General features: G+C 36.3%; 1 protein-coding gene across 1 annotated transcript in view; it reads left to right on the top strand.

The window, feature by feature from the left end:
• The first annotated feature begins 3811 nt into the window (after positions 1-3811).
• Positions 3812-22183, top strand: part of LOC108361586 (formin-like protein 2) — a 52451-nt gene continuing 34079 nt past the window's right edge. Inside the window, exon 1 of the mRNA XM_017614227.1 lies at positions 3812-3935. Within this exon, the coding sequence (XP_017469716.1) occupies positions 3812-3935 (124 nt within the window). The remainder of the gene's footprint in view (positions 3936-22183) is intronic.

The raw sequence follows: 22183 nt of genomic DNA, 5'->3' as shown, positions 1-22183 counted from the left end.
AGTCCACGCGCTACGGGACACACGTCACTGTTGGCAGATATAACTTTGAAGTAGTGAAGGACTTTGTCTACCTAGGATCCAGCATAAACACCACCAACAACGTCAGCCTGGAGATCAAGCGAAGAATAACTCTTGCCAACAGGTGCTACTTTGGGCTCGGTAGGCAATTGAAAAGCAGAGCCCTCTCTCGACGAACGAAACTCACGCTCTACAAATCTCTCATCATGCCCGTCCTTTTATATGGCGCAGAATCTTGGACGATGTCGAACAAAGATGAGAAGGCTTTGGGGGCTTTCGAGAGAACTATTCTACGCAAAATCTACGGCCCTGTTTTCGTGGATGGCGGATATCGGAGAAGATGGAATGAGGAACTGTATGAGCTTTTTAACGACATGGACATAGTTAAGCGCATAAAAATACAGCGATTGCGTTGGCTTGGACATGTTGTACGCATGGATGACGACTCTCCGGTGAAAAGATCCTTCGACTCCGCACCCATGGGTGGACAACGAAAGCAAGGGCGCCCACGAACGCATTGGAAGGGCCAAGTGCAGAAGGACCTGTCTGCACTCGGGATAACCAACTGGCGCAAATTCGCGCAGGAGAGAAGCAATTGGAAAAGCTTTTTGGTCTCGGCCCAAACCGACAAACGGTTGTAGTGCCAAATAAGAAGAAGAAGAAGAATCCTTTTATTAGATATCTACGTAATTCAAAGTAAATGATACTTACCCGCTTTGTACTGCATAACATTGTGATAATCATCGTCGGTAAAGTGCTTCATGCACATGAAGCTGGTATCCAAATTGAATGGCTTTACTTGCCCGCAGAATTCCACCCACTTTCTCGCCACGGCATCGTTGCGAGGAAAGGAAAGAAGGCTGCATTTAGAGGCACTACCTTGACGGCTGTCGCAATTTAATACACGGCACTTCATTTTATCAGTTTTTACACACTCCTCAACTGAAAAATCACTAAAAAAATTGCAAATTAACACGATTTTAACCGATTTTTCACTAATAATTCTAATTTCTCTATGCAAATTATTTGTAAACAAAAGTTTATTTACGAGTTACCACAACTGTCAAAATCGGCAAAACCGAAGTAGCGGTACCTCTGACGGCGCCACCTTTGTTTCGCTGCACCGTGAGCTCAGTGGTTAACGCTTCTGACTTTGTACATCGATGACTCGCGTTCGATCCCTGCTGAAGTCTAGAAAAAAGAAGTCTGATGAGGAGATGTAGTGATCTCCGAAATAGCTGCTATAACTTCTAGCGCTTAGACTTTGTTGCTTTTTCCATTTTTTCTAATAAAATAATCGTAGTACAAAGCTCAATAAAAATATTAAAATTAAATGTTAATAAGCCACAATAACATTAACAAAAAACGATATCGTTGCACGATCAGAATCTGAATATGCAAGTCCGGTTGTTCTTGTAAAAAAAATAAACGGAAGTGACTGGTTGTGTGTTGATTATCACTAGGGTGGCCAGATGCGCAGATTTAATCAGTACATGTGCTGATTTTTTTCTATTGTACTGATTTTTAAGAGCCCGAAATCAGTACGCAAAATCTATTGATTTTTTGAGTTTGTACTGATTTTGTACTGATTTTTACATTTAATAAATACTTTTGTACATTGGTGTAATTGACATTTGCTTGAGGTTTACATGTTCAAAACAATGGTTTTTGGCAACTCATACATGTGAGCAGATTGAAACCATTATTAAAAAGGTGTCAGCTTGCAATTGTTTCGTTTCCTAGGATTACGCATAATAACAAAGTGTTTGGGTTCAACCCAACCAAACTTCACGATTTGCAGGTTTTACAGGATTTATAGGAAAAGCTGGTTTCGCCATTAATAAATCTTATGAAAGGTGGTGGTGAGTTAATCATATATTAAGTACACTTAGAAGATGACAAGAAGAGATAATGTTTTGATTATAATTTAACATCCACTGTGAAATCGGCTGTCAGTATCTCAAACTTAAGACGACTACTGCTACGGGGCAATGTAAGTTCTAAGAATTTGGAAAAGGTGCAAACTACCGACTCTTGGATATGATATATATAGCTTTGAATGTGAATGTTGTATTTAATAAGCACACCGCCTAAATATGTGTTAAATTTGTAGCTTAAAATATGCAAACAGATTCGGACTCGAGCTCGTCTTCTACTGAAACTGAATGGGCTACAAATTTTTTTTTCTCAATTTTTATAAATTTCCTTGAAAGTTTGAGACTTCAACTCACTTGTCTTTTGTTATAGAATTAATTATATTTTTATAAAAAAATTAAATTAAGTAAGGAAAGAAAACAATTTCAAAACCTGTCAATACTTTTGCTACTACTATTTTCGTGAGCACAGTTGTACATACATACGTAATACCTTTGATTTGTTTTTAAGTAATGAATTTTTATATTGATAATAGTATATGTATTTAAAAGTCTATTCGTTATTTTTTGTTAATTAATGGACTGTTATTTGGTTGTTATATTGTTAATAATAAAAAGAACGCTTAAAAATTAGCTGATTTTTATGGCTTTGTACTGATTTTTGATCCCAACTGTACTCATTATGTCACTATAATATCTGGCCACCCTAATTATCACCGATTGAATCAACTTATGGTAAAGGAGATATTTCCGACTCCCAATATTGAAGAGTGTCTACAACAGGCGACAAAATTTAAATACTTCACAACTTTAGATTTGAATAGCGGATACTACCAAATAGAAATTGAGCCTAACAGCCGTAAGTATACAGCGTTTATAACAGATGGGTTATATGATTTCAAGCGAATGCCTTGCGGCCTTAAGAACGCACCGGTAGTATTTCAACGGTTAATAGCAAAAGTGCAGGAACAAGCAAAGAAGGGAAATATGCAACATTATATGGATGACATACTAATTGGTGCTAACACGTATGCGGAGATGTTTACAAAACTGAAAATAGTACTGGGCGTATTAAAAGAAGCTAATTTAACAGTAAATATCTCAAAATGTGAGTTTCTTAAAACGACGATAGATTTTCTGGGGCACCAAATAACATTCCATGGCGTTACACCTGGTGCAATCAAAACGGCAGGTATAAATAATTACGAAGGACCAACCAATGTGACAGAAATACGAAGATTTTTAGGGCTAAGTGGGTATTTTCGGAAATGTATACCCGGCTATGCAATGATATCTGAACCAATTCGCAAATTACTACGTAAAAAAGAAACTTTTAAATGGGCAGCTAACCTAGAAAACGATTTAATGAACCAAAACGGAAGCTCATCCAGTTTGGGTCGCATATAAAGTTCATTTAGATCATGAAATCCATACGGACGCCAGTTCCGCTGGTTTAGCGGGCGTTTTGTTGCAAAATAATGGCGATGTATTAAAACCTAGAACTTAGAGAATCAAAATGAAACAGACTTCGGCGTGGCATTAAGTTACGTTAAGTTTCGGCTGTTCAATTCTAAGCATCACCCATTTAACAGAATTTTTAAGAGAGAGCCTTACTTTACGTTAGGTTGCCATAATCAGACCATAACACGTAGAAAAGCTTTCACAGCTACGAGTTAGAAGCTCTTGCGATTGTAGAAACGTTGCAACGATTCAGGTATTACATCGACGGTAAGACCCTCAAAGTTGTCACTGATTGCAGTGTTGTGAAGACAGCTATGGAGAAGCGCGAGTTAATCCCGAGAATTTCACGCTGGTGGCTAAGGGTACAAGATTTTGATATAGAAATTGTTCATCGAAAGTGTCCATGAATATAGCATGTAGACGCTCTTAGTAGGTGTCCGAATGAGCATCCTAACGACATGGACGTTGCAACACTACGCGTCGATAAGGTCACGATAACGCAAGACGATTGGTTATACAGCATGCACATCCAAGACGACAGCATAAAGCAGCTATTCGAAAAATTAGAAAATAAGGATAAAGGTATTTTGAAAGATTTTTGTGTGAAGCAAGGCAGACTATTTAAAATCGAAAATGAGAAAATCGTATGGGTGGTTCCTAAGGCGCTACGACACAAAATGGCGCAAGAGTGCCACGACAAAAATGGGCACTTGGGCTTAGAAAAAAATGAAAACGTATTTATGGTTTCCTCGAATGTGGAACTTTTTAAAATCGTATTTAAAGTCATGGGTTGAGTGTGCGCATCAGGGTTGTTGCGAATATTCGCATTCCCATTCGCAACCGCGGAACTTCGGCATACATTTTAACATTCCCATTCGCAATAATCAATGCGGAGCTTTTGCGAATGCGAATATTGTGCAACTGCCCCAAAAAATATATCAAAACACATTGACCTGATCGCATGGAATGGAACAACAAAACGGATTTCACGGCTTATGGTACCGACAGCGGTGAGTCATTAATTGTGACTGCCTGAAACTAGAAAAAGCCAAGCTCCGCTAACTAATAAAAAAAACTAATTACAAGCTGTTCATTACAGTTGAACCTTTTAACCCGAAAAAGCAGCAAAATTACTCTTTCTTAAATACAACATTCCAGTTTTTTTAAGTTAAGTACTAAATAAAAAATATTAAAAATTACTACATTTCCCTTTTTTCACCTAAATCACCTAATGTACTCACCAAAAAATATTTCTTAAAATACAGAGAAAGGTCACATAGACGGACGCTCTAATAAGCGGACACATTCTTGGGAACGAACAATTTTTGGTTTTTTGTTCCATACAAAATGCTCTACCATACACGGACTTTCCGATAAACGGACGCGGACACTCAAAAATGTCACATGCATAATCCAATCCAAAAAAGTAGTGGTTTTTTGACGACGGGGGTCTATGCCCCCAATTCCCCCTCTGGCTACGCGATATCATATTTTGTCAAAAGCTTTACTGAAATCGGTGTATATTACGTTGGTATGAGCATTTTCTCTAAAACCGTTTGAGACATAAGTCGTAAACTCCAATAAATTAGTGATAATAGATTTTCCTTTAGAAAACCCGTGTTGAGATTGTGAAATTGAAGAAGATATAGAATATGTCAGCTGATTAACAATAATTGCTTCGAATGATTTGGGGATAGCGGAGAGCTTCGCTATGCCTCGATAGTTTTCTACAGAAGAACTGCTGCCGTTTTTCTCGGAATATGATCAGGTCCAGGCCTAAATGACGGTTTTAAGGTTTTTAAATAGTGTAAAAGTTCATCGGAAGAAATTACTGGAATAAAAGCTGAGTTAATCGTACAAAGTTCATACGGAAAGTCTCCGTTCGTAGAGGAGTCTACCGAATAATTGGACCTAAAGAACTGAGCAAACATGTTGGCAATGAGTTGGCTGTCGCTAGCCACAGTATTGCGATAGTGCATAGCGAACGGAAATCCATGTGCCATGAATTTACGAAACCATAAAATTATTTGGGATTGTTAATTAAATTCTTTTTAGTTTTACATAAATATGACTTATATTTCTTATTTAATGCAAAGTAGCTATGCCGCAAAACCAAGTACTTTATGTAATCACTGTATAAGCCCGTTCTTTATACGGTTTAAAAGAATGTGACTTTTTATTTTTCAATTTTTTAAGCTCTTTAGTAAACCATAATTGTGTTGGTTCTTCATGGACAATGTTACGTTTTGGTACATACTTTTGAAACAAATTGAAAACAGTATCATTAAAGTGTTCTAGAGGGGGCAGATATTCGATTACCTGTGACTTTGTCACGGTTACTCAAAAGTCACGGATTGCTGCTCTGACAACTTCCAAAAAGTCACCGTGACAGACTGTGACAAAGGAACAGTCGCAATGATGTTTTTGTATGCGATTGCGCCTTCCACAATAACAGTAACAGGTCACAGTCGCTGCTACGAATTGTGAATGTGATAAAGTAGAAGACGCAATTACATATCGGGAAACTGCGACCAGTGATATTAACCTTAAAGAAATTTCCTTATAAAGACAGGTTATCTAAGACTAAAATATTTTGTTTGATATTAGAACTTCACACCATTAAAACGAGAGGGAATGACAAAAAAAACGACAAAAATAGTCAGTGATGCCAAATAAATGAATAATGCCCTTAGTTCACTCGGAAAAACATTTCTGTTTTGAGACTTTGTTGTCACTGTTTTTGTCACAGCTACGGATGAAAATCACTGTGACTGCAAAGTCAGAGTCACAAATAACATTGTTCCTCAAAAGTCACGAGATCGCCCATCTCTAAAGTGTTCAACGCTACGCTCGACGTCATCTCTATACATTGGCCAAGATAACTTTGAAAGTTCTTTGTCAATGTTTCTGAAATTAGCTTTCGCAAAAACATATCTAGTACTTGAACTATACAACTTATTATAATGTATTTCATTTATTATTTCGTAGCTTAACTCAAGAGAGGGATGGTATGCATCCTCTGGCAAAACAAGGGGATCACACCGATTAATAGAGAACTTCGGAACATCATCAACATAAACGAGATCCAAGACCTTTCTAAACTTATTTGGACATGTATTTATTTGTTTTAGGCAAAGGTCAGCCATATCCTCCAGAAATACATTGTAACTATCTCTAGATGAAACTGGTACAACATCGGAGTCAATTATGTTCCAATGATATGTGTGGCAAATTAAAATCACCCGAAACAATCACAGAATCGGAAGGCGTGGGGCATTGCATTTACGGACTCAAACTTACGGCAAAACTTTTTACTGCTTACCCTTATCACACATTCTCTATGGAGGATATTCGTGATACATGTTGGGCCAGCTTCATTCACTAATTGCTGTTACCGCTAACTTAAAGTCGCTGTTTCTTAGTGTTCCGTGTGCAAAACTTTTCAATGCTTGCTATTATCACACCTTCTCAATGATGGTCATTCTTGTCGGACTCATTCATTAAATGCTGTTGTAGAATGTCATTTCCAATAGTTGCTGTTACTCTTACTACAGCCTTATCACCATTATCGTGGCCAAGCGTAATCAGCATTTGAAAACATAATAATGAAGAAAAACACAGGAGCGGATTCAATGATGTCTTGAAGCGAGTTGGGAAATGGAACAAGTTTGTTCTATCCACTAACTATTCCCCTCTATAATATCGAAACGTCCGCGGTTCGATGATTAGGTCTTGTTTAGGCTCCAGGTAAATACGGTGGTCTCGTCGCTGAATAAACTTTGCACTTGCGGAATCGAAATATCTTTGGGATCATTGAAAAAATTCGTCGTCATTAGCTGGTTGTGGCGTAAAGATTCTGAATGGTTGTTTGCGCCCTTAAACGTAGCTTGGCTTACAAATATTCAACTTACATAAACTATTATTTCATTTTTACATTTTCTTTTATTTAGCTTAAGAATAAATGTAAATATTCAAGATTAAATGCTTGTGGTTTTGGTTAAGCTATTTATTGTTTATGGTTTATCGATTTGTAGATTTTTTTAAATTTCAGGCATATATGTAGATTGTAGCAAGTATGAATAGTAACTTTACATAGAAAAAAATTACCGTATATTGCTTTTGTGAATTTTTATACCATCTATTAGTACCGTTGTTCCTAAGTCCTTTTCAATAACTTTCTCTATAAAAATTTTGCTGAACTTGTTTCCCAGTCTTTTATTTCTTTTAAGAAACACCTTTTCGCCAGACTCATATGTTTTAGTATTCTTGTTTTTATTAAATCTCTCTAACGTTTTTTCTTGGGCTAGTTTTAATTTATTTCTTATCGTTTCTAGTATTTCTATTGATGAACTATGGAAAGCGTCAATTGGCTTAAAGTTTATAACAGAATGGATAATATCATTATACTTATGTGTGGCTAATAGCATTAAGTCATTAGTCTCGCTTATTTGTTGTTGTTCCTTGATGCATCGGGCTATTTCCAGCAGTGTGGAGTGGAACCTCTCGACCTGTCCATTACTCTCGCTATGAAGTGTGGGAATAAAAAACTGTTCGATTGAAAAATTATCCCTAAGAAGGCTTTTAATTGGGCTAGAATGGAAAGCTTTTTCATTATCGGACACTATAGTCTTAGTATTTTTAAAAATTAGCAGTATTTCTAGCAATGCGTCTTTTATATCAACGGTGGAACGAGAAGCTATTGGCTTAACAATGGCGTACTTAGAAAACTTGTCAACACAAGTTAAAAAGTGTTGTTTGGCTGTGATAATAATATCAATATGGAGTATTTCTCCAGGGTAATTTGGTATTGGAGTTTTTCCTATCCCAGGATCAAGTGGTTTTCTTTGATATTTGTTTTCCAAACAAATTTTGCAATTCGCGATTAAGGATTTTAACATTTTTCTCATGTTTGGAAAATAATATTCATTCGAGATTTGTTGAGCATTTTCATGCAGGCATCGATGGGCTCGATTATGTTCCGTGGCGATTGCTTCTAGTTGATCACTCTTGTTGATTAAATCAATTACAAGTTTTTCCGTGTGAACGAATTTGACCCCCGGAAAATGCTTTACTATTTCATTTTGAATTTCTGCCAAAACTGTATGTTCACATTGTAAGCCATTTGTGACATTTGGATTGATAACGCCTTTCAGATGGCGCATTAGGTTTTCGACTGTGTCAAAACAAATGATATGACGTCGCAGCTTTTGAAATAAAATTTTAGTTATTTTGCTAAAATGGTCGGATTTAGATATTTGATGACATCACTAGAAGACTCTTCGCTATGAACGGTTTCGATCTCTATTGATTCACCAAAGTTGTGGATGAACTGTCTGGATAGTGCGTCGGCTACTTTATTTTCCTTTCCTGGCATGTAGTGGAATTTCAGTGAAAACTCTTCGATGAAAGACCGCCATCTTTTCATTTTCGTGTTAGGGTTCTTATCAGATATAGCGAAAATAAGGGGCTGATGATCGGTAAAGATGTTAATATTACTAATACCATACAGGTAATGACGCAAGTTTTTCAATGCCCATACTATTGCGAGGAGTTCTCGTTCATTGGTAGCATAATTTTGTTCTGTAGTGGACAAAGTACGGGAAGTCATCGTAATGGGTCTGCCGTTTTGTGACAAAACTGCTCCTAATGCACTTGAGGAGGCGTCTGTAGTGAGTTCGAAAGGTTTGCTATAATCTGGATGTTGGAGAAGAACATCTTCAGATGCCAGCACCCTTTTTACTTTATCGAATGCACTCAGAGCTTCAGGGTCAAGTTCTATGACAAGGTTTTTTGTTTTATTCGCACCTACATTTCCGTTTTCTCCTCGCAGATATTTTGTAAGCGGCTTCACAATTCCGGCGTAATCTTTTACAAATCTTCTATAATATCCCGATAGCCCAAGGAACGAACGTAATGCACGAAGAGTGTTTGGAATTTTGAAATTAAGGATATCATTCACTTTATTTGGACATGTCTAGATCCCGTTTCGTGAAACCAAAAATCCCAGAAATTCCACCTCGATTTTAAAAAACTTTGATTTTTCTGACGAAACTCTCATTCCAGCTTTCTCTAAACTTTGTAAAATTTTGTTTATGTCATCAAGATGTGACTGTTCATCAGGGGAGAAAATGATGATGTCATCCATATAAACATGGCAACATTTACCTATGTACTCGCGAAGGACGTCATCTATAGCTCGCTGGAAAATGCTAGGAGCATTTTTCAGGCCAAACGGTAGACGACAGAACTCGTACTTTCCATTGTTGACACTGAAAGCTGTTTTTTGCCGATCTCCTTCGCATAAAATTATCTGGTGAAATCCAGATTTTAGGTCGAGGGTGGTATAATATTTAGACTTCCCCAAGTTTGCCAAAATTACTGACGAGTCAGGAATGGGATATCTATCTGAAATTGTTTTCTCATTTATTTTTCTAAAGTCTATCACCATACGCAATTTTTGTCTACCATCTTCATCTATACCCTTTTTTGTAACCACATGAACAGGCGAGTTGTAAGGGGAGCAAGATTTCCGAATTATTCCATCTTTAAGAAGAGCTGATATTTCATTATTTATGAACTCCGCTGCGGAAACGGGATAGGGATAGCTTTTGGTATAAATCGGCTCATTCGTAATCGTACGAATTCTACCCTGTACTTTGGTGTTATAAGGCAATGCTCTATCTGTATCAGCAAAGGCATTAATATTGCTATTAATCATATCATTGAATTGGTTTTGAATATTATGCGGAACCGAATCGTCTATCGTTATCAAATTTACTTGACTACAAGAAAGATGTTGAAGTTTTGCTTGGCCATTGCGGTAAAATAAATACCCTCTTTCTGTATCAATTTTGGCGTTGATTTTTTTCAAAAAGTCGTATCCAATGATACCATCGAACGTTTTTAAATTTGTGAGTAAATAAAAAGTTGAGGTATGGTCTAAAATATTTATCAAACATTTTTTATCAATCAGATTGACGCCATTGATTAATTTAAGCTTAAATGGCTTTTCCATGGACTTGACGCCTTTCCGGAAAGAAAAGTTTTTGACATAATTTTTGGAAGTACCTGTGTCTATTAGAATGCGTAGCTCCTGGCCATTTGTCGTTTTTTTTCGTAATAAATGGCAGGAGCGAATTTAGTTTAAAAGGTTGATTTCGTCCGAAAAGTTACTGTCAATATCTTCATGACAGTCATAGGCGTTGTAATCTCTTTCACGATAATCGCAATCATGTTCGTACCGATGGCTACACCGATGGCTACACCGATCTTCATCGATTTCACCTTTGTTAGGATTGGCCTCTACTTCATATGGCATATAGTTTACCTTTTGTACCTTAGGAATTGGTGATCGATTAGAGTATGTTTGTTCACGACCGCGTTTAGAAACTGTAGGCTGAAAAAAGTTTGAATTTTGTTGTGGCCGAGAAGCATTAATGGGAGGATTTGGGTTGGAAAAATTTTTGTTTTCTTGCTTTTGAAGAGCATTGCTGTTTGAAAGGTTGGTGTATTGCCGAATAGAAGGGATACTACGATCAACTTCCATTGGAGTTGGCCTATTATTATGACTTGAATAAGTGCGATTATTGAGCTGATTCCTATAAGAAGGCTGACGATACTGAGTCATAATTGATTTATTTGGTGTCAGCGAATTTCCTGCGACAAATATGCGCGCAAAATCGTACCTTTTATGGCTAGTTTCAAGCTCCTGAGCAACCGCAAGCACCGTTGGAAGGTCCTTTGGTCTAGTGGAAAAAAGTATGTCACATAATGGTCTACGGAGACCAGAGACGAATACACGAAGTGCGTTTTCCCTAGCTCTCTCGTTAAGGGCACGATAACTTCAGAATTTACCCTATGTGACATGATTTGCTTATTAATAATAAGTGTCAGTTGCTTATCAACTGTATCGTAATAATCAGCAATCGGTAGGTTGCCTTGCCTCAAAATACTCAGTTCATTTTCTAAAACATATAACGGTCTTTTATCCGCGTATGTTTGATCCAACCTTGCGATTATTGCCTTAAAATTAAGGACCGTGTTAAAAGAAGAAAGGGATGTGTTAGCTGAATCTGTAATTTTATTCCTAAAAATTCCCATAGCGATATAATATTTTTCTGAATGTTCTTTATAATAGTTCATTGCAAAATGAGCTGCAGTACGCCAAGCGGGATATTCTGAGGCGTCACCCTTAAATACGGGGAGGGATTTTATTAAATCTAAACTTGAATTGTCTGAGCTAACTGTCGGATCAATGGCGACCGGTAAGAAAGTTTCCACGCTCGGTGGAACCAATCGGTTGAGAGTTTGAGAAAGACGGTCGATTTCCTCTGCAAACCCCCGCCTAATTTCTTCATTGCTATGTCTCACTATTTCCAATACCTGTTCGCGTGTAACACTCATTTTCAATAACGTAATCTACGTAATGAAATTTATTTATTTCAAATTATTTTTGATAAATATCTTTTTTGCAATACTGCAACAGTATCCACTTTGAAAAGCACTCTTCTAAATCAAAAGACCTAGGAACAAATTAACTGAATCTCCCTATAAGAGAATGCACTGTGGTCTTAAGGATTTCCAAAAAACCGGATTCGAAAAAAATAATATCACTTGAGCTTGGCAATTTATTTCGCAATTCTCACTTTTAGGATATTTAAAAAAAAAAAATATTGGAAAACACTAGTATTTGAGAATATTTCAAATTTATTATTATTTTGACTTTATGTTCTTTTAAAAAAATAGCAAAAACACCAGTTTTGAAAAGAGAAAATATACATATGTAGGTTTAAGGCAAAATTCAATTTATTTGTAAGCTTTCACTTTTATATTGAAATGTTTTACTTATAATAACAAAAAATCACCACAAGAAATAATTTTGAATAATTACTTACAATTATTTTTTATGGAAATCCTTGGGGATGGTGAGATGCGATTGTCAAATCGAGGATTGGATGTTGATGAGGTCCTTCGCCTGCCGGGCTATCCTTCTATTCGAGATTATCCTTTTTAGAGAATCTGCTTACAATGAAGTATGATCAGCTATTTCGCGACAGGCCCCACGTTGGGCGCCAATTAAAAGATCAGACACTTGTTTGCTTCGACAACCACATTTATTCTGATTCATCATGATCTCTTCAACAAAAACTAAACCTACCAAGACTACGCAAAGAAAATGGAAAAACCAGTTGTTGTTGATGGCGTGAGGAATGCAATCAGAGGACGCTTTCCAGGAATTTAGTACCGCTTACCAAAAGTCGCTGCTGCCTTGTGTGCCGTGTGCAAAACTTTTTACTACTTGCCCTTATCACACATTCTCTATGGAGGATATTCGTGATACATGTTGGGCCAGCTTTATTCACTAATTGCTGTTACCGCTAACTTAAAGTCGCTGTTTCTTAGTGTTCCGTGTGCAAAACTTTTCAATGCTTGCTATTATCACACCTTCTCAATGATGGTCATTCTTGTCGGACTCATTCATTAAATGCTGTTGTAGAATGTCATTTCCAATAGTTGCTGTTACTCTTACTACAGCCTNCAATGATGTCTTGAAGCGAGTTGGGAAATGGGACAAGTTTGTTCTATCCACTAACTTGTATATACTGATATGCCAAAATTAGGAGGGATGTAGCAAAGAGCTAAGTAAACGTAACGTTTACTAGCCTGTTCACGTATACATTTAAATTCAGTATATTCAACAGCGATGCCACAGATACATTAATTTTCCTACCAAAATTTCCTACCATAACCAACCAAACGTACCAAACATTTTTTTGAGTTTTATTATATTTTTTTTTCAATGTCAAATTTTTTAAAAACATAGCTAACATAACATTTAGTAAAACTAAAACACAGCTAGTACAGTTTAGTATTACAGTAGTAGTAGTACAGTTTAGTATTAACTGCATATAACGATTCATTTTACTGTACATACATACATTAGATTTGAATAAAGACGCGAGCTAAAAAAGTTGACAGCGAAAAAAACGCGTTAAAAATGGCGGCGAAGAAGAACTCTTAGGGCCGGTTACTCAATGTCTGGTTAACACTAATCTTCGGTTAAACATCTTTATCGACGTGTTCGCCTCCATGCATACAACAGGGAGTCGGTAACGTCGATAACTATGTTTAGTCGTAGTGTTAACCAGACATTGAGTAACCGGCCCTTAACATAGGCGAGGGAAAAGAAAGACACGTTAACCTCTTCGACGGCGAAGAAAAACGAAGAAGACTTATTTTCGCGGTCAACTATGTTTGCGAGTATACGAATTCCCAAAAGGGTTTTTTTCCGGAGTGATGTTGAATCCATGTTTACGCGTCTTTTTTCGCACATCGTTTTTCGCCGTTAAAACACCCGCGTTGCGACCTAAAAGGATATATTGTGCTAAATCCTAATTGTAATCGCTCCAACCTTAGGCTATTTAAAAAGCTCAGAACTTTGGATACAAATTTTAGATGGAGAAGACAATCCTTCTCCAAGGTGCATCAATCTACTAGTCATGCTTTGTGAACAGGCACATATTTATAATATACTCTGGGGTTTCCGTCACCGGCCCACAAAACCTACATCAGTCGCTACAGAAAGACCCTTTAATTCAATCGGTACGTTAACTTGCATACTGTCAGGTAGCCAGTAAGAGTTTTAAGTTCAAGATATCTTTCGGAGTTCCTCCTGAAAAATTATGCATCTCTTTGATTGTCTTATTCCCTTCGACTTACGCCAGTGTGCAGCACAGACTTCGACTGCGAAGACCTCCGCCCAGAATATGGTTGGGTACAAGCCCATTGGCAGACTTTCCTGGAATCTTGGTCCAAGTACGCCATAAAGTATATATGGATTTTCGTAATGTATATTGGCAATAATAAGGGTATACGGCGCCCGCCGTTATACGAACGCACCGGTGAAATATTAAGGTAAAAAAATTGTTAAAATGTTTGGAGACATATTTTCTATTTTTATCAAATAACTATTACTCGTAGTCCCGAAACCTACCAAAATCCAATCAAGCCTACCAACCTACCAAATGGAAAAAAACCCAGCAGTTTTGATAGGAAAAGCCCATGTTTGACAACACTGATATTCACTGACAGGGACACTACCTTCCTCGTATGGTATCGACGAATGCACCGCAAAAAGAACACCACCGCCGATGCTGTCCTCACGGTCGCTCCTATATATCTGATATTCATTTGGAGTAATTTCGGAATTAAAAATATGAGGTTTGAGCCATGTTTCGGTCAAGGAAATAATATTATTANGGTTTTTTTCCGGAGTGATGTTGAATCCATGTTTACGCGTCTTTTTTCGCACATCGTTTTTCGCCGTTAAAACACCCGCGTTGCGACCTAAAAGGATATATTGTGCTAAATCCTAATTGTAATCGCTCCAACCTTAGGCTATTTAAAAAGCTCAGAACTTTGGATACAAATTTTAGATGGAGAAGACAATCCTTCTCCAAGGTGCATCAATCTACTAGTCATGCTTTGTGAACAGGCACATATTTATAATATACTCTGGGGTTTCCGTCACCGGCCCACAAAACCTACATCAGTCGCTACAGAAAGACCCTTTAATTCAATCGGTACGTTAACTTGCATACTGTCAGGTAGCCAGTAAGAGTTTTAAGTTCAAGATATCTTTCGGAGTTCCTCCTGAAAAATTATGCATCTCTTTGATTGTCTTATTCCCTTCGACTTACGCCAGTGTGCAGCACAGACTTCGACTGCGAAGACCTCCGCCCAGAATATGGTTGGGTACAAGCCCATTGGCAGACTTTCCTGGAATCTTGGTCCAAGTACGCCATAAAGTATATATGGATTTTCGTAATGTATATTGGCAATAATAAGGGTATACGGCGCCCGCCGTTATACGAACGCACCGGTGAAATATTAAGGTAAAAAAATTGTTAAAATGTTTGGAGACATATTTTCTATTTTTATCAAATAACTATTACTCGTAGTCCCGAAACCTACCAAAATCCAATCAAGCCTACCAACCTACCAAATGGAAAAAAACCCAGCAGTTTTGATAGGAAAAGCCCATGTTTGACAACACTGATATTCACTGACAGGGACACTACCTTCCTCGTATGGTATCGACGAATGCACCGCAAAAAGAACACCACCGCCGATGCTGTCCTCACGGTCGCTCCTATATATCTGATATTCATTTGGAGTAATTTCGGAATTAAAAATATGAGGTTTGAGCCATGTTTCGGTCAAGGAAATAATATTATTATTGCAGGCAAAACCTTTTAAATATAAATCAGTTAATTTGGTATTCAAACCACTAACGTTTTGATAGTAAATACTTAAATTAGACTTGCGAGTTAGTTTTTTGAAACAGAATTAAGATTAGAAATTTTAGCTACGTTGTTATTACTTTTATTAGGTTTATACTCAAACTCGCGAACAAACGCGCCACTCGGCCAAAACGAATTATTTAGTAGTGAATCAAAATCTTCGGCAGCTACATCAATTTTAAAGGATGAAATATCGCGATCGTATTTAAAATTAAATTTACGAATAAATACACCTTTAGTTTTAATTTTAGTCGGTATGTATGGCTTTATATCACCCGAAGAAGTGTTTTAAGCAAAGCTAGAGACAAAGATTGATCTTCTCGTAGGAATTACAACCAACTTTTTGGTAGTGACTTCAGAAGTGCGAGAATCCGAGTTATTCGGAGGAACTATGTTTGGTAGTGCAGCTTTAAATGTCGATGGCAACACTGTTAAATCAACACTTTATTTTTAGACATAGGCCTAGTGGATATGTCTTTAGAAAGCGGAGGCTCCAATGCCTGAGGACATGAAAAAGAAAGATTGATTAGGTCTAAGATGGAGGATTTTTCTGAGAAGATTCAGTGACTATCTTACGTTTATTTTCCCGACTCTCCTCGGAATTTGGAGGGTTGTCGAAGCATGTGAAAGACTTGAACAGTTTTTGATAATGCTTAAATTTTTCAACAAGCGCCCGATTTCAGAAAAACCATTTCTGGGCTGTCTAAAGAATTTAAATAAATCGACTTCGGTGGATCTGCATTTTTGACAAGACCAACGAAGACCCTTTCCCTCATTAATAGCGTCTAACACTCTACCGCTCAAACCTGCACATTTTATATGGGCAATCCTATCGCAGAGCCAGCATGACACATAGGAGTCGCTCTTAACGCAACAATTGGCGTAAATACACAACATATTTGAAATGATATCTATGGATATGTTTGTAGGTTTATATAAGATATTAGAAGCAAAAAGGCAAACAGTTTTAAAAGCGATGTACCAAAAGAAAACAATCAGCTGGTAAATATTAGCTTGAATTCTATGTAGCGAACAGTTTTAAATACACTGTATTTTGACACTTAATAAACACAAAGCAAACAGCTGTGACAAAGATGAAATAGCTTAAATGACAAACAGAGCAAAATAAATGTGCACAAACAAAAACAATTGTAATTGTGGATAAACAAAATCAATTGCCAACAACAATATAATTATATGAAAGGAAAGACTCGGCACACACAATCCTTATGCTTACTAATATTATAAATCCGAAAGTGAGTTTGTTTGTTTGCTACGCTTTCTCGCTTTAACTATTAAGCCGATAATCATGAAATTTTGTACACTGCTGTTATTTATNGCCACTCGGCCAAAACGAATTATTTAGTAGTGAATCAAAATCTTCGGCAGCTACATCAATTTTAAAGGATGAAATATCGCGATCGTATTTAAAATTAAATTTACGAATAAATACACCTTTAGTTTTAATTTTAGTCGGTATGTATGGCTTTATATCACCCGAAGAAGTGTTTTAAGCAAAGCTAGAGACAAAGATTGATCTTCTCGTAGGAATTACAACCAACTTTTTGGTAGTGACTTCAGAAGTGCGAGAATCCGAGTTATTCGGAGGAACTATGTTTGGTAGTGCAGCTTTAAATGTCGATGGCAACACTGTTAAATCAACACTTTATTTTTAGACATAGGCCTAGTGGATATGTCTTTAGAAAGCGGAGGCTCCAATGCCTGAGGACATGAAAAAGAAAGATTGATTAGGTCTAAGATGGAGGATTTTTCTGAGAAGATTCAGTGACTATCTTACGTTTATTTTCCCGACTCTCCTCGGAATTTGGAGGGTTGTCGAAGCATGTGAAAGACTTGAACAGTTTTTGATAATGCTTAAATTTTTCAACAAGCGCCCGATTTCAGAAAAACCATTTCTGGGCTGTCTAAAGAATTTAAATAAATCGACTTCGGTGGATCTGCATTTTTGACAAGACCAACGAAGACCCTTTCCCTCATTAATAGCGTCTAACACTCTACCGCTCAAACCTGCACATTTTATATGGGCAATCCTATCGCAGAGCCAGCATGACACATAGGAGTCGCTCTTAACGCAACAATTGGCGTAAATACACAACATATTTGAAATGATATCTATGGATATGTTTGTAGGTTTATATAAGATATTAGAAGCAAAAAGGCAAACAGTTTTAAAAGCGATGTACCAAAAGAAAACAATCAGCTGGTAAATATTAGCTTGAATTCTATGTAGCGAACAGTTTTAAATACACTGTATTTTGACACTTAATAAACACAAAGCAAACAGCTGTGACAAAGATGAAATAGCTTAAATGACAAACAGAGCAAAATAAATGTGCACAAACAAAAACAATTGTAATTGTGGATAAACAAAATCAATTGCCAACAACAATATAATTATATGAAAGGAAAGACTCGGCACACACAATCCTTATGCTTACTAATATTATAAATCCGAAAGTGAGTTTGTTTGTTTGCTACGCTTTCTCGCTTTAACTATTAAGCCGATAATCATGAAATTTTGTACACTGCTGTTATTTATCCCATCTTAAAATATAGGATAAATTTAATCTCGATTAGGCAAGAGGGCGTGGCACCTCCCATACAAACGGAGTTTTTCATACTGCATTTCTCAAGAAATATTTTTGGTAGATTACTGGAACTTGGTATGGAGATATATAAAATCATTCTCTACTCATGGATGAGGGCTGCCACCTTTTAAAAAAATCTAATTGAACTTCAATTAAGTTATTTATTTGAAAATTATATTAAAAAAATGGATGTCAAGAAGCTTAAAAAAGCTGTAGCTTAATATATTTTGAAAAGGCTTGCCACCTGTTTGAATTAAAATATGGTTGTCAAACAAAACATGGCTAAGAAACCTTTTGTTTTAAAGTTTTGCGTAATATTGAAGTCTTTCACAAGGGTTGCCACCTTTTTAAAAATTCAACTTAATTAGTTTAAATGAAATATTATAATACTAGCAGACCCAGCGAACTTCGTCCCGCACAAAATAATTTTTTTATTGAAACTTTTTGGTCCAACATTTTCATCAACAATTCACGTTTATGATTTCCATTGGCACGCTCATTGGCTAAAATAATGGTTTGGTGGTTGTTTTCCGCCTTAAATAACCTAACGAAAGCGTTATGTCAGTGATGAAGCTCTTGAAATTCTCTAATTTCATAGAACGGTTAATCTCACAACGAAATAAATTTGAAGAACATTTCCTCTTCACTCCCTGGCGGCAACAATAATCCTGTTCTATAGTAAATATGTCCAAGAAACTTTATCGTACAGTTGGTGGCAGTTTAAAAATGAATGCGTAGAATTGTTCTACAGAAATCCAATATATGTACATAGACTTATTTCAGACGAAATACCTTAAAAGTAAGTTTCACGAAAGCAATTTAAGTGAAAATAATTTTTTTTACTTGAACTTATTACAGTAAAATGCGCGCGATGGTTTTGGCTGTTGGTTTATCGGTGGTGATTTGAGATTTACCCCTGCCCAACTCAACCCTGGTGTCTCCGAATGAAGCTTTAAGGCATAACAATACTGGCAAAAATCGCACACATTGGGCCAATCGTAACACATAAAAATTCGATATACTCAATGGTGCAACAGGTTTATTTATTCTGACATTCACGACACCTTTTTTAACTTGGCGATTATTCGTAATCACTCCAACGCCACGTGGCAGCTCTTTTTTGCAATTGGACTGTCTTTACCGTTTCCACTACATGCGGGGTTGCCAGATTTTGAAACGGAGAAAGGAGTACATTTATATTTTCGATAGAAAAAAAGCAGTACAAAACATAAAAAAGGAGTGCATTTTCTTTTAATTCCACTTAGTAAAGGTTATAATCCTTAAGCGCGGCCGAAGGCCGCCTACGCAGAAAGGAGTTAAGTGCAAAAATACTGTGGATACCGAAGCAGGAGTAATATCCACAAGATGTGTTATACACTTTTGACAAAAAAGGGCGGTTCCTCCTCTCTTCCTCGGCAACACAGAAAGGATAATTCTACGTAGTAAGGGTTATAATCCCTAAGCCCTTTACTTTTATTATTTTAAAATTTTAATCCTTATTTGCATTTGCCAGTTTTGGGAGATAAGTACATGCGGCACGCACGTCTTTTTCATGTGTATTTTTTCTAAGACTGTATAAAAAAAGAAAAAAACTGTGTAGGGTTGGTCGAATGAATACCCTCCTAGTCACCAGTTCCGAGTATTTTCGATTGCTGAGTATGAGGCCTTATGTTGGCCAAAAGACGGAGTATAAAGGACCCAAGTGGTGGAAATTAGCCAATGGTTACAGAAGATATGTAATAAAGTTATCGAAAAAGACTTGCGTGCCGCTTGCACTTTTCTCCCAAACCCGCTGGTAAACCCAAATGAAAGTTAAAATTTAAAAACTAATTGATAAAATTTAAGTAAAATCTGTGGAAAATTAACAATAAAAACTACTTTTTTTACTTGCGCTTTTCTCTCAAAGTGTTTACCGCCGGTAAACCCAAAAGAAGGTTAAAATTTAAAAACAAATTAAAAAAAAATTAAGTAAAATCTGTGGATAATTAACAATAAACTAATTTTTTCGCAAAATCTATAACGGTTCCTTTTATTTTTCATAAAAAACTGTACACCATTTATTATTTTACACCCTGTATATGATAAAATATTAATAGCTGGAAAAAGGAGTACAAAAGAAGTACAAAACTAATAAAGGAGTACATTTCCACATATTTTTTTTGGGAGTACAAGGGAGTACAATGCAATAAAAAGGAGTACGTTTACTCCCAAAAGCAGTACGTCTGGCAACCCTAACTACATGGTTTGAATATTGGCCGAAGTGGATCATCAATAAGATTTTTAGTAATAACTTAACTCCAGTGCCAACTGGCGGGTGAATTTGTGATTTCATATATCTCCACACCAAGTTCCAGTACTCTACCATGAACATTTCCANGTGGTGGAAATTAGCCAATGGTTACAGAAGATATGTAATAAAGTTATCGAAAAAGACTTGCGTGCCGCTTGCACTTTTCTCCCAAACCCGCTGGTAAACCCAAATGAAAGTTAAAATTTAAAAACTAATTGATAAAATTTAAGTAAAATCTGTGGAAAATTAACAATAAAAACTACTTTTTTTACTTGCGCTTTTCTCTCAAAGTGTTTACCGCCGGTAAACCCAAAAGAAGGTTAAAATTTAAAAACAAATTAAAAAAAAATTAAGTAAAATCTGTGGATAATTAACAATAAACTAATTTTTTCGCAAAATCTATAACGGTTCCTTTTATTTTTCATAAAAAACTGTACACCATTTATTATTTTACACCCTGTATATGATAAAATATTAATAGCTGGAAAAAGGAGTACAAAAGAAGTACAAAACTAATAAAGGAGTACATTTCCACATATTTTTTTTGGGAGTACAAGGGAGTACAATGCAATAAAAAGGAGTACGTTTACTCCCAAAAGCAGTACGTCTGGCAACCCTAACTACATGGTTTGAATATTGGCCGAAGTGGATCATCAATAAGATTTTTAGTAATAACTTAACTCCAGTGCCAACTGGCGGGTGAATTTGTGATTTCATATATCTCCACACCAAGTTCCAGTACTCTACCATGAACATTTCCAGAGATATTCGGTAAGAAAAATTCGGTTTTTATTTCCACGCCCCCTCTATATATCGAAAATTTGTTTAGCCTATAATAATCCTTGGGACGTCTGAATCAGGTGTCGGACAAAAAAAAATCGGTTTGGCCGTTCTCGAGCTTTGCGAACACAAAAAAACAGCATTCAAAATATATATGGTATAGATTGGTATGAATCGAAATGGTTATGAATGTGTATCACAATATGAGAGTTAGACGAAAGAGATTTAAAAAGGGTGCCAACTGTTGAAACGGTTAAATTCAAACTATTCAATAATTTAAATGAATTATTACAATATCAATCAAAATGATTTTAAAAGGGCTTAATTTCAAAACTACATTTAAAGGGTTTTCATCTGTTTAAAATCTCAATTGAGTTCAAAAAGTATGACAAGTGAGAAGTTTAAGAAAGTTTTAGGTTGAAAATATTTTGAAGATGGTTAAACAAATTTTAAACCTCCTGTTTTGAATTGGGTTTTCTTGAAATAAATTTTTCTCAATGTAGCACGCAAAAATTGCATACACTCAGCGAAGCGGGTGAGGGCGATCTAGTAAATAATATTAATTAAAATTGCCCTGAAAGTTTGTGAAGCAAAGATAGGTTGCATAAAAATGTCGACAAAAACTGAAAGCAGGGTTGTATTTGTTGATATTTTTAGGTTAAGAATCCCTTTGAATTGAAATCCTAGCTGCTCCTGTTTTAAAGATATCCACATTTTACATAGTTATGATAGGACCGACTTTTGCGAAAGAGAAAAACATCCTTGTGCATTAAATATTCAACAATGTATGTGTGAGTAAATGTGTGTATATATATTATGTGAAAATATAAGTTTATGTAAGTTTTTAGC

This window comes from Rhagoletis zephyria, unplaced genomic scaffold, assembly GCF_001687245.7.
Source record: "Rhagoletis zephyria isolate East Lansing unplaced genomic scaffold, Rhagoletis_zephyria_1.1 Rzeph_scaffold_00800, whole genome shotgun sequence".
Lineage (NCBI taxonomy): Eukaryota > Metazoa > Arthropoda > Insecta > Diptera > Tephritidae > Rhagoletis > Rhagoletis zephyria.
The sequence above is the reverse complement of the archived record's forward strand: the minus strand, read 5'-3'. Positions and strand labels throughout refer to the sequence as shown.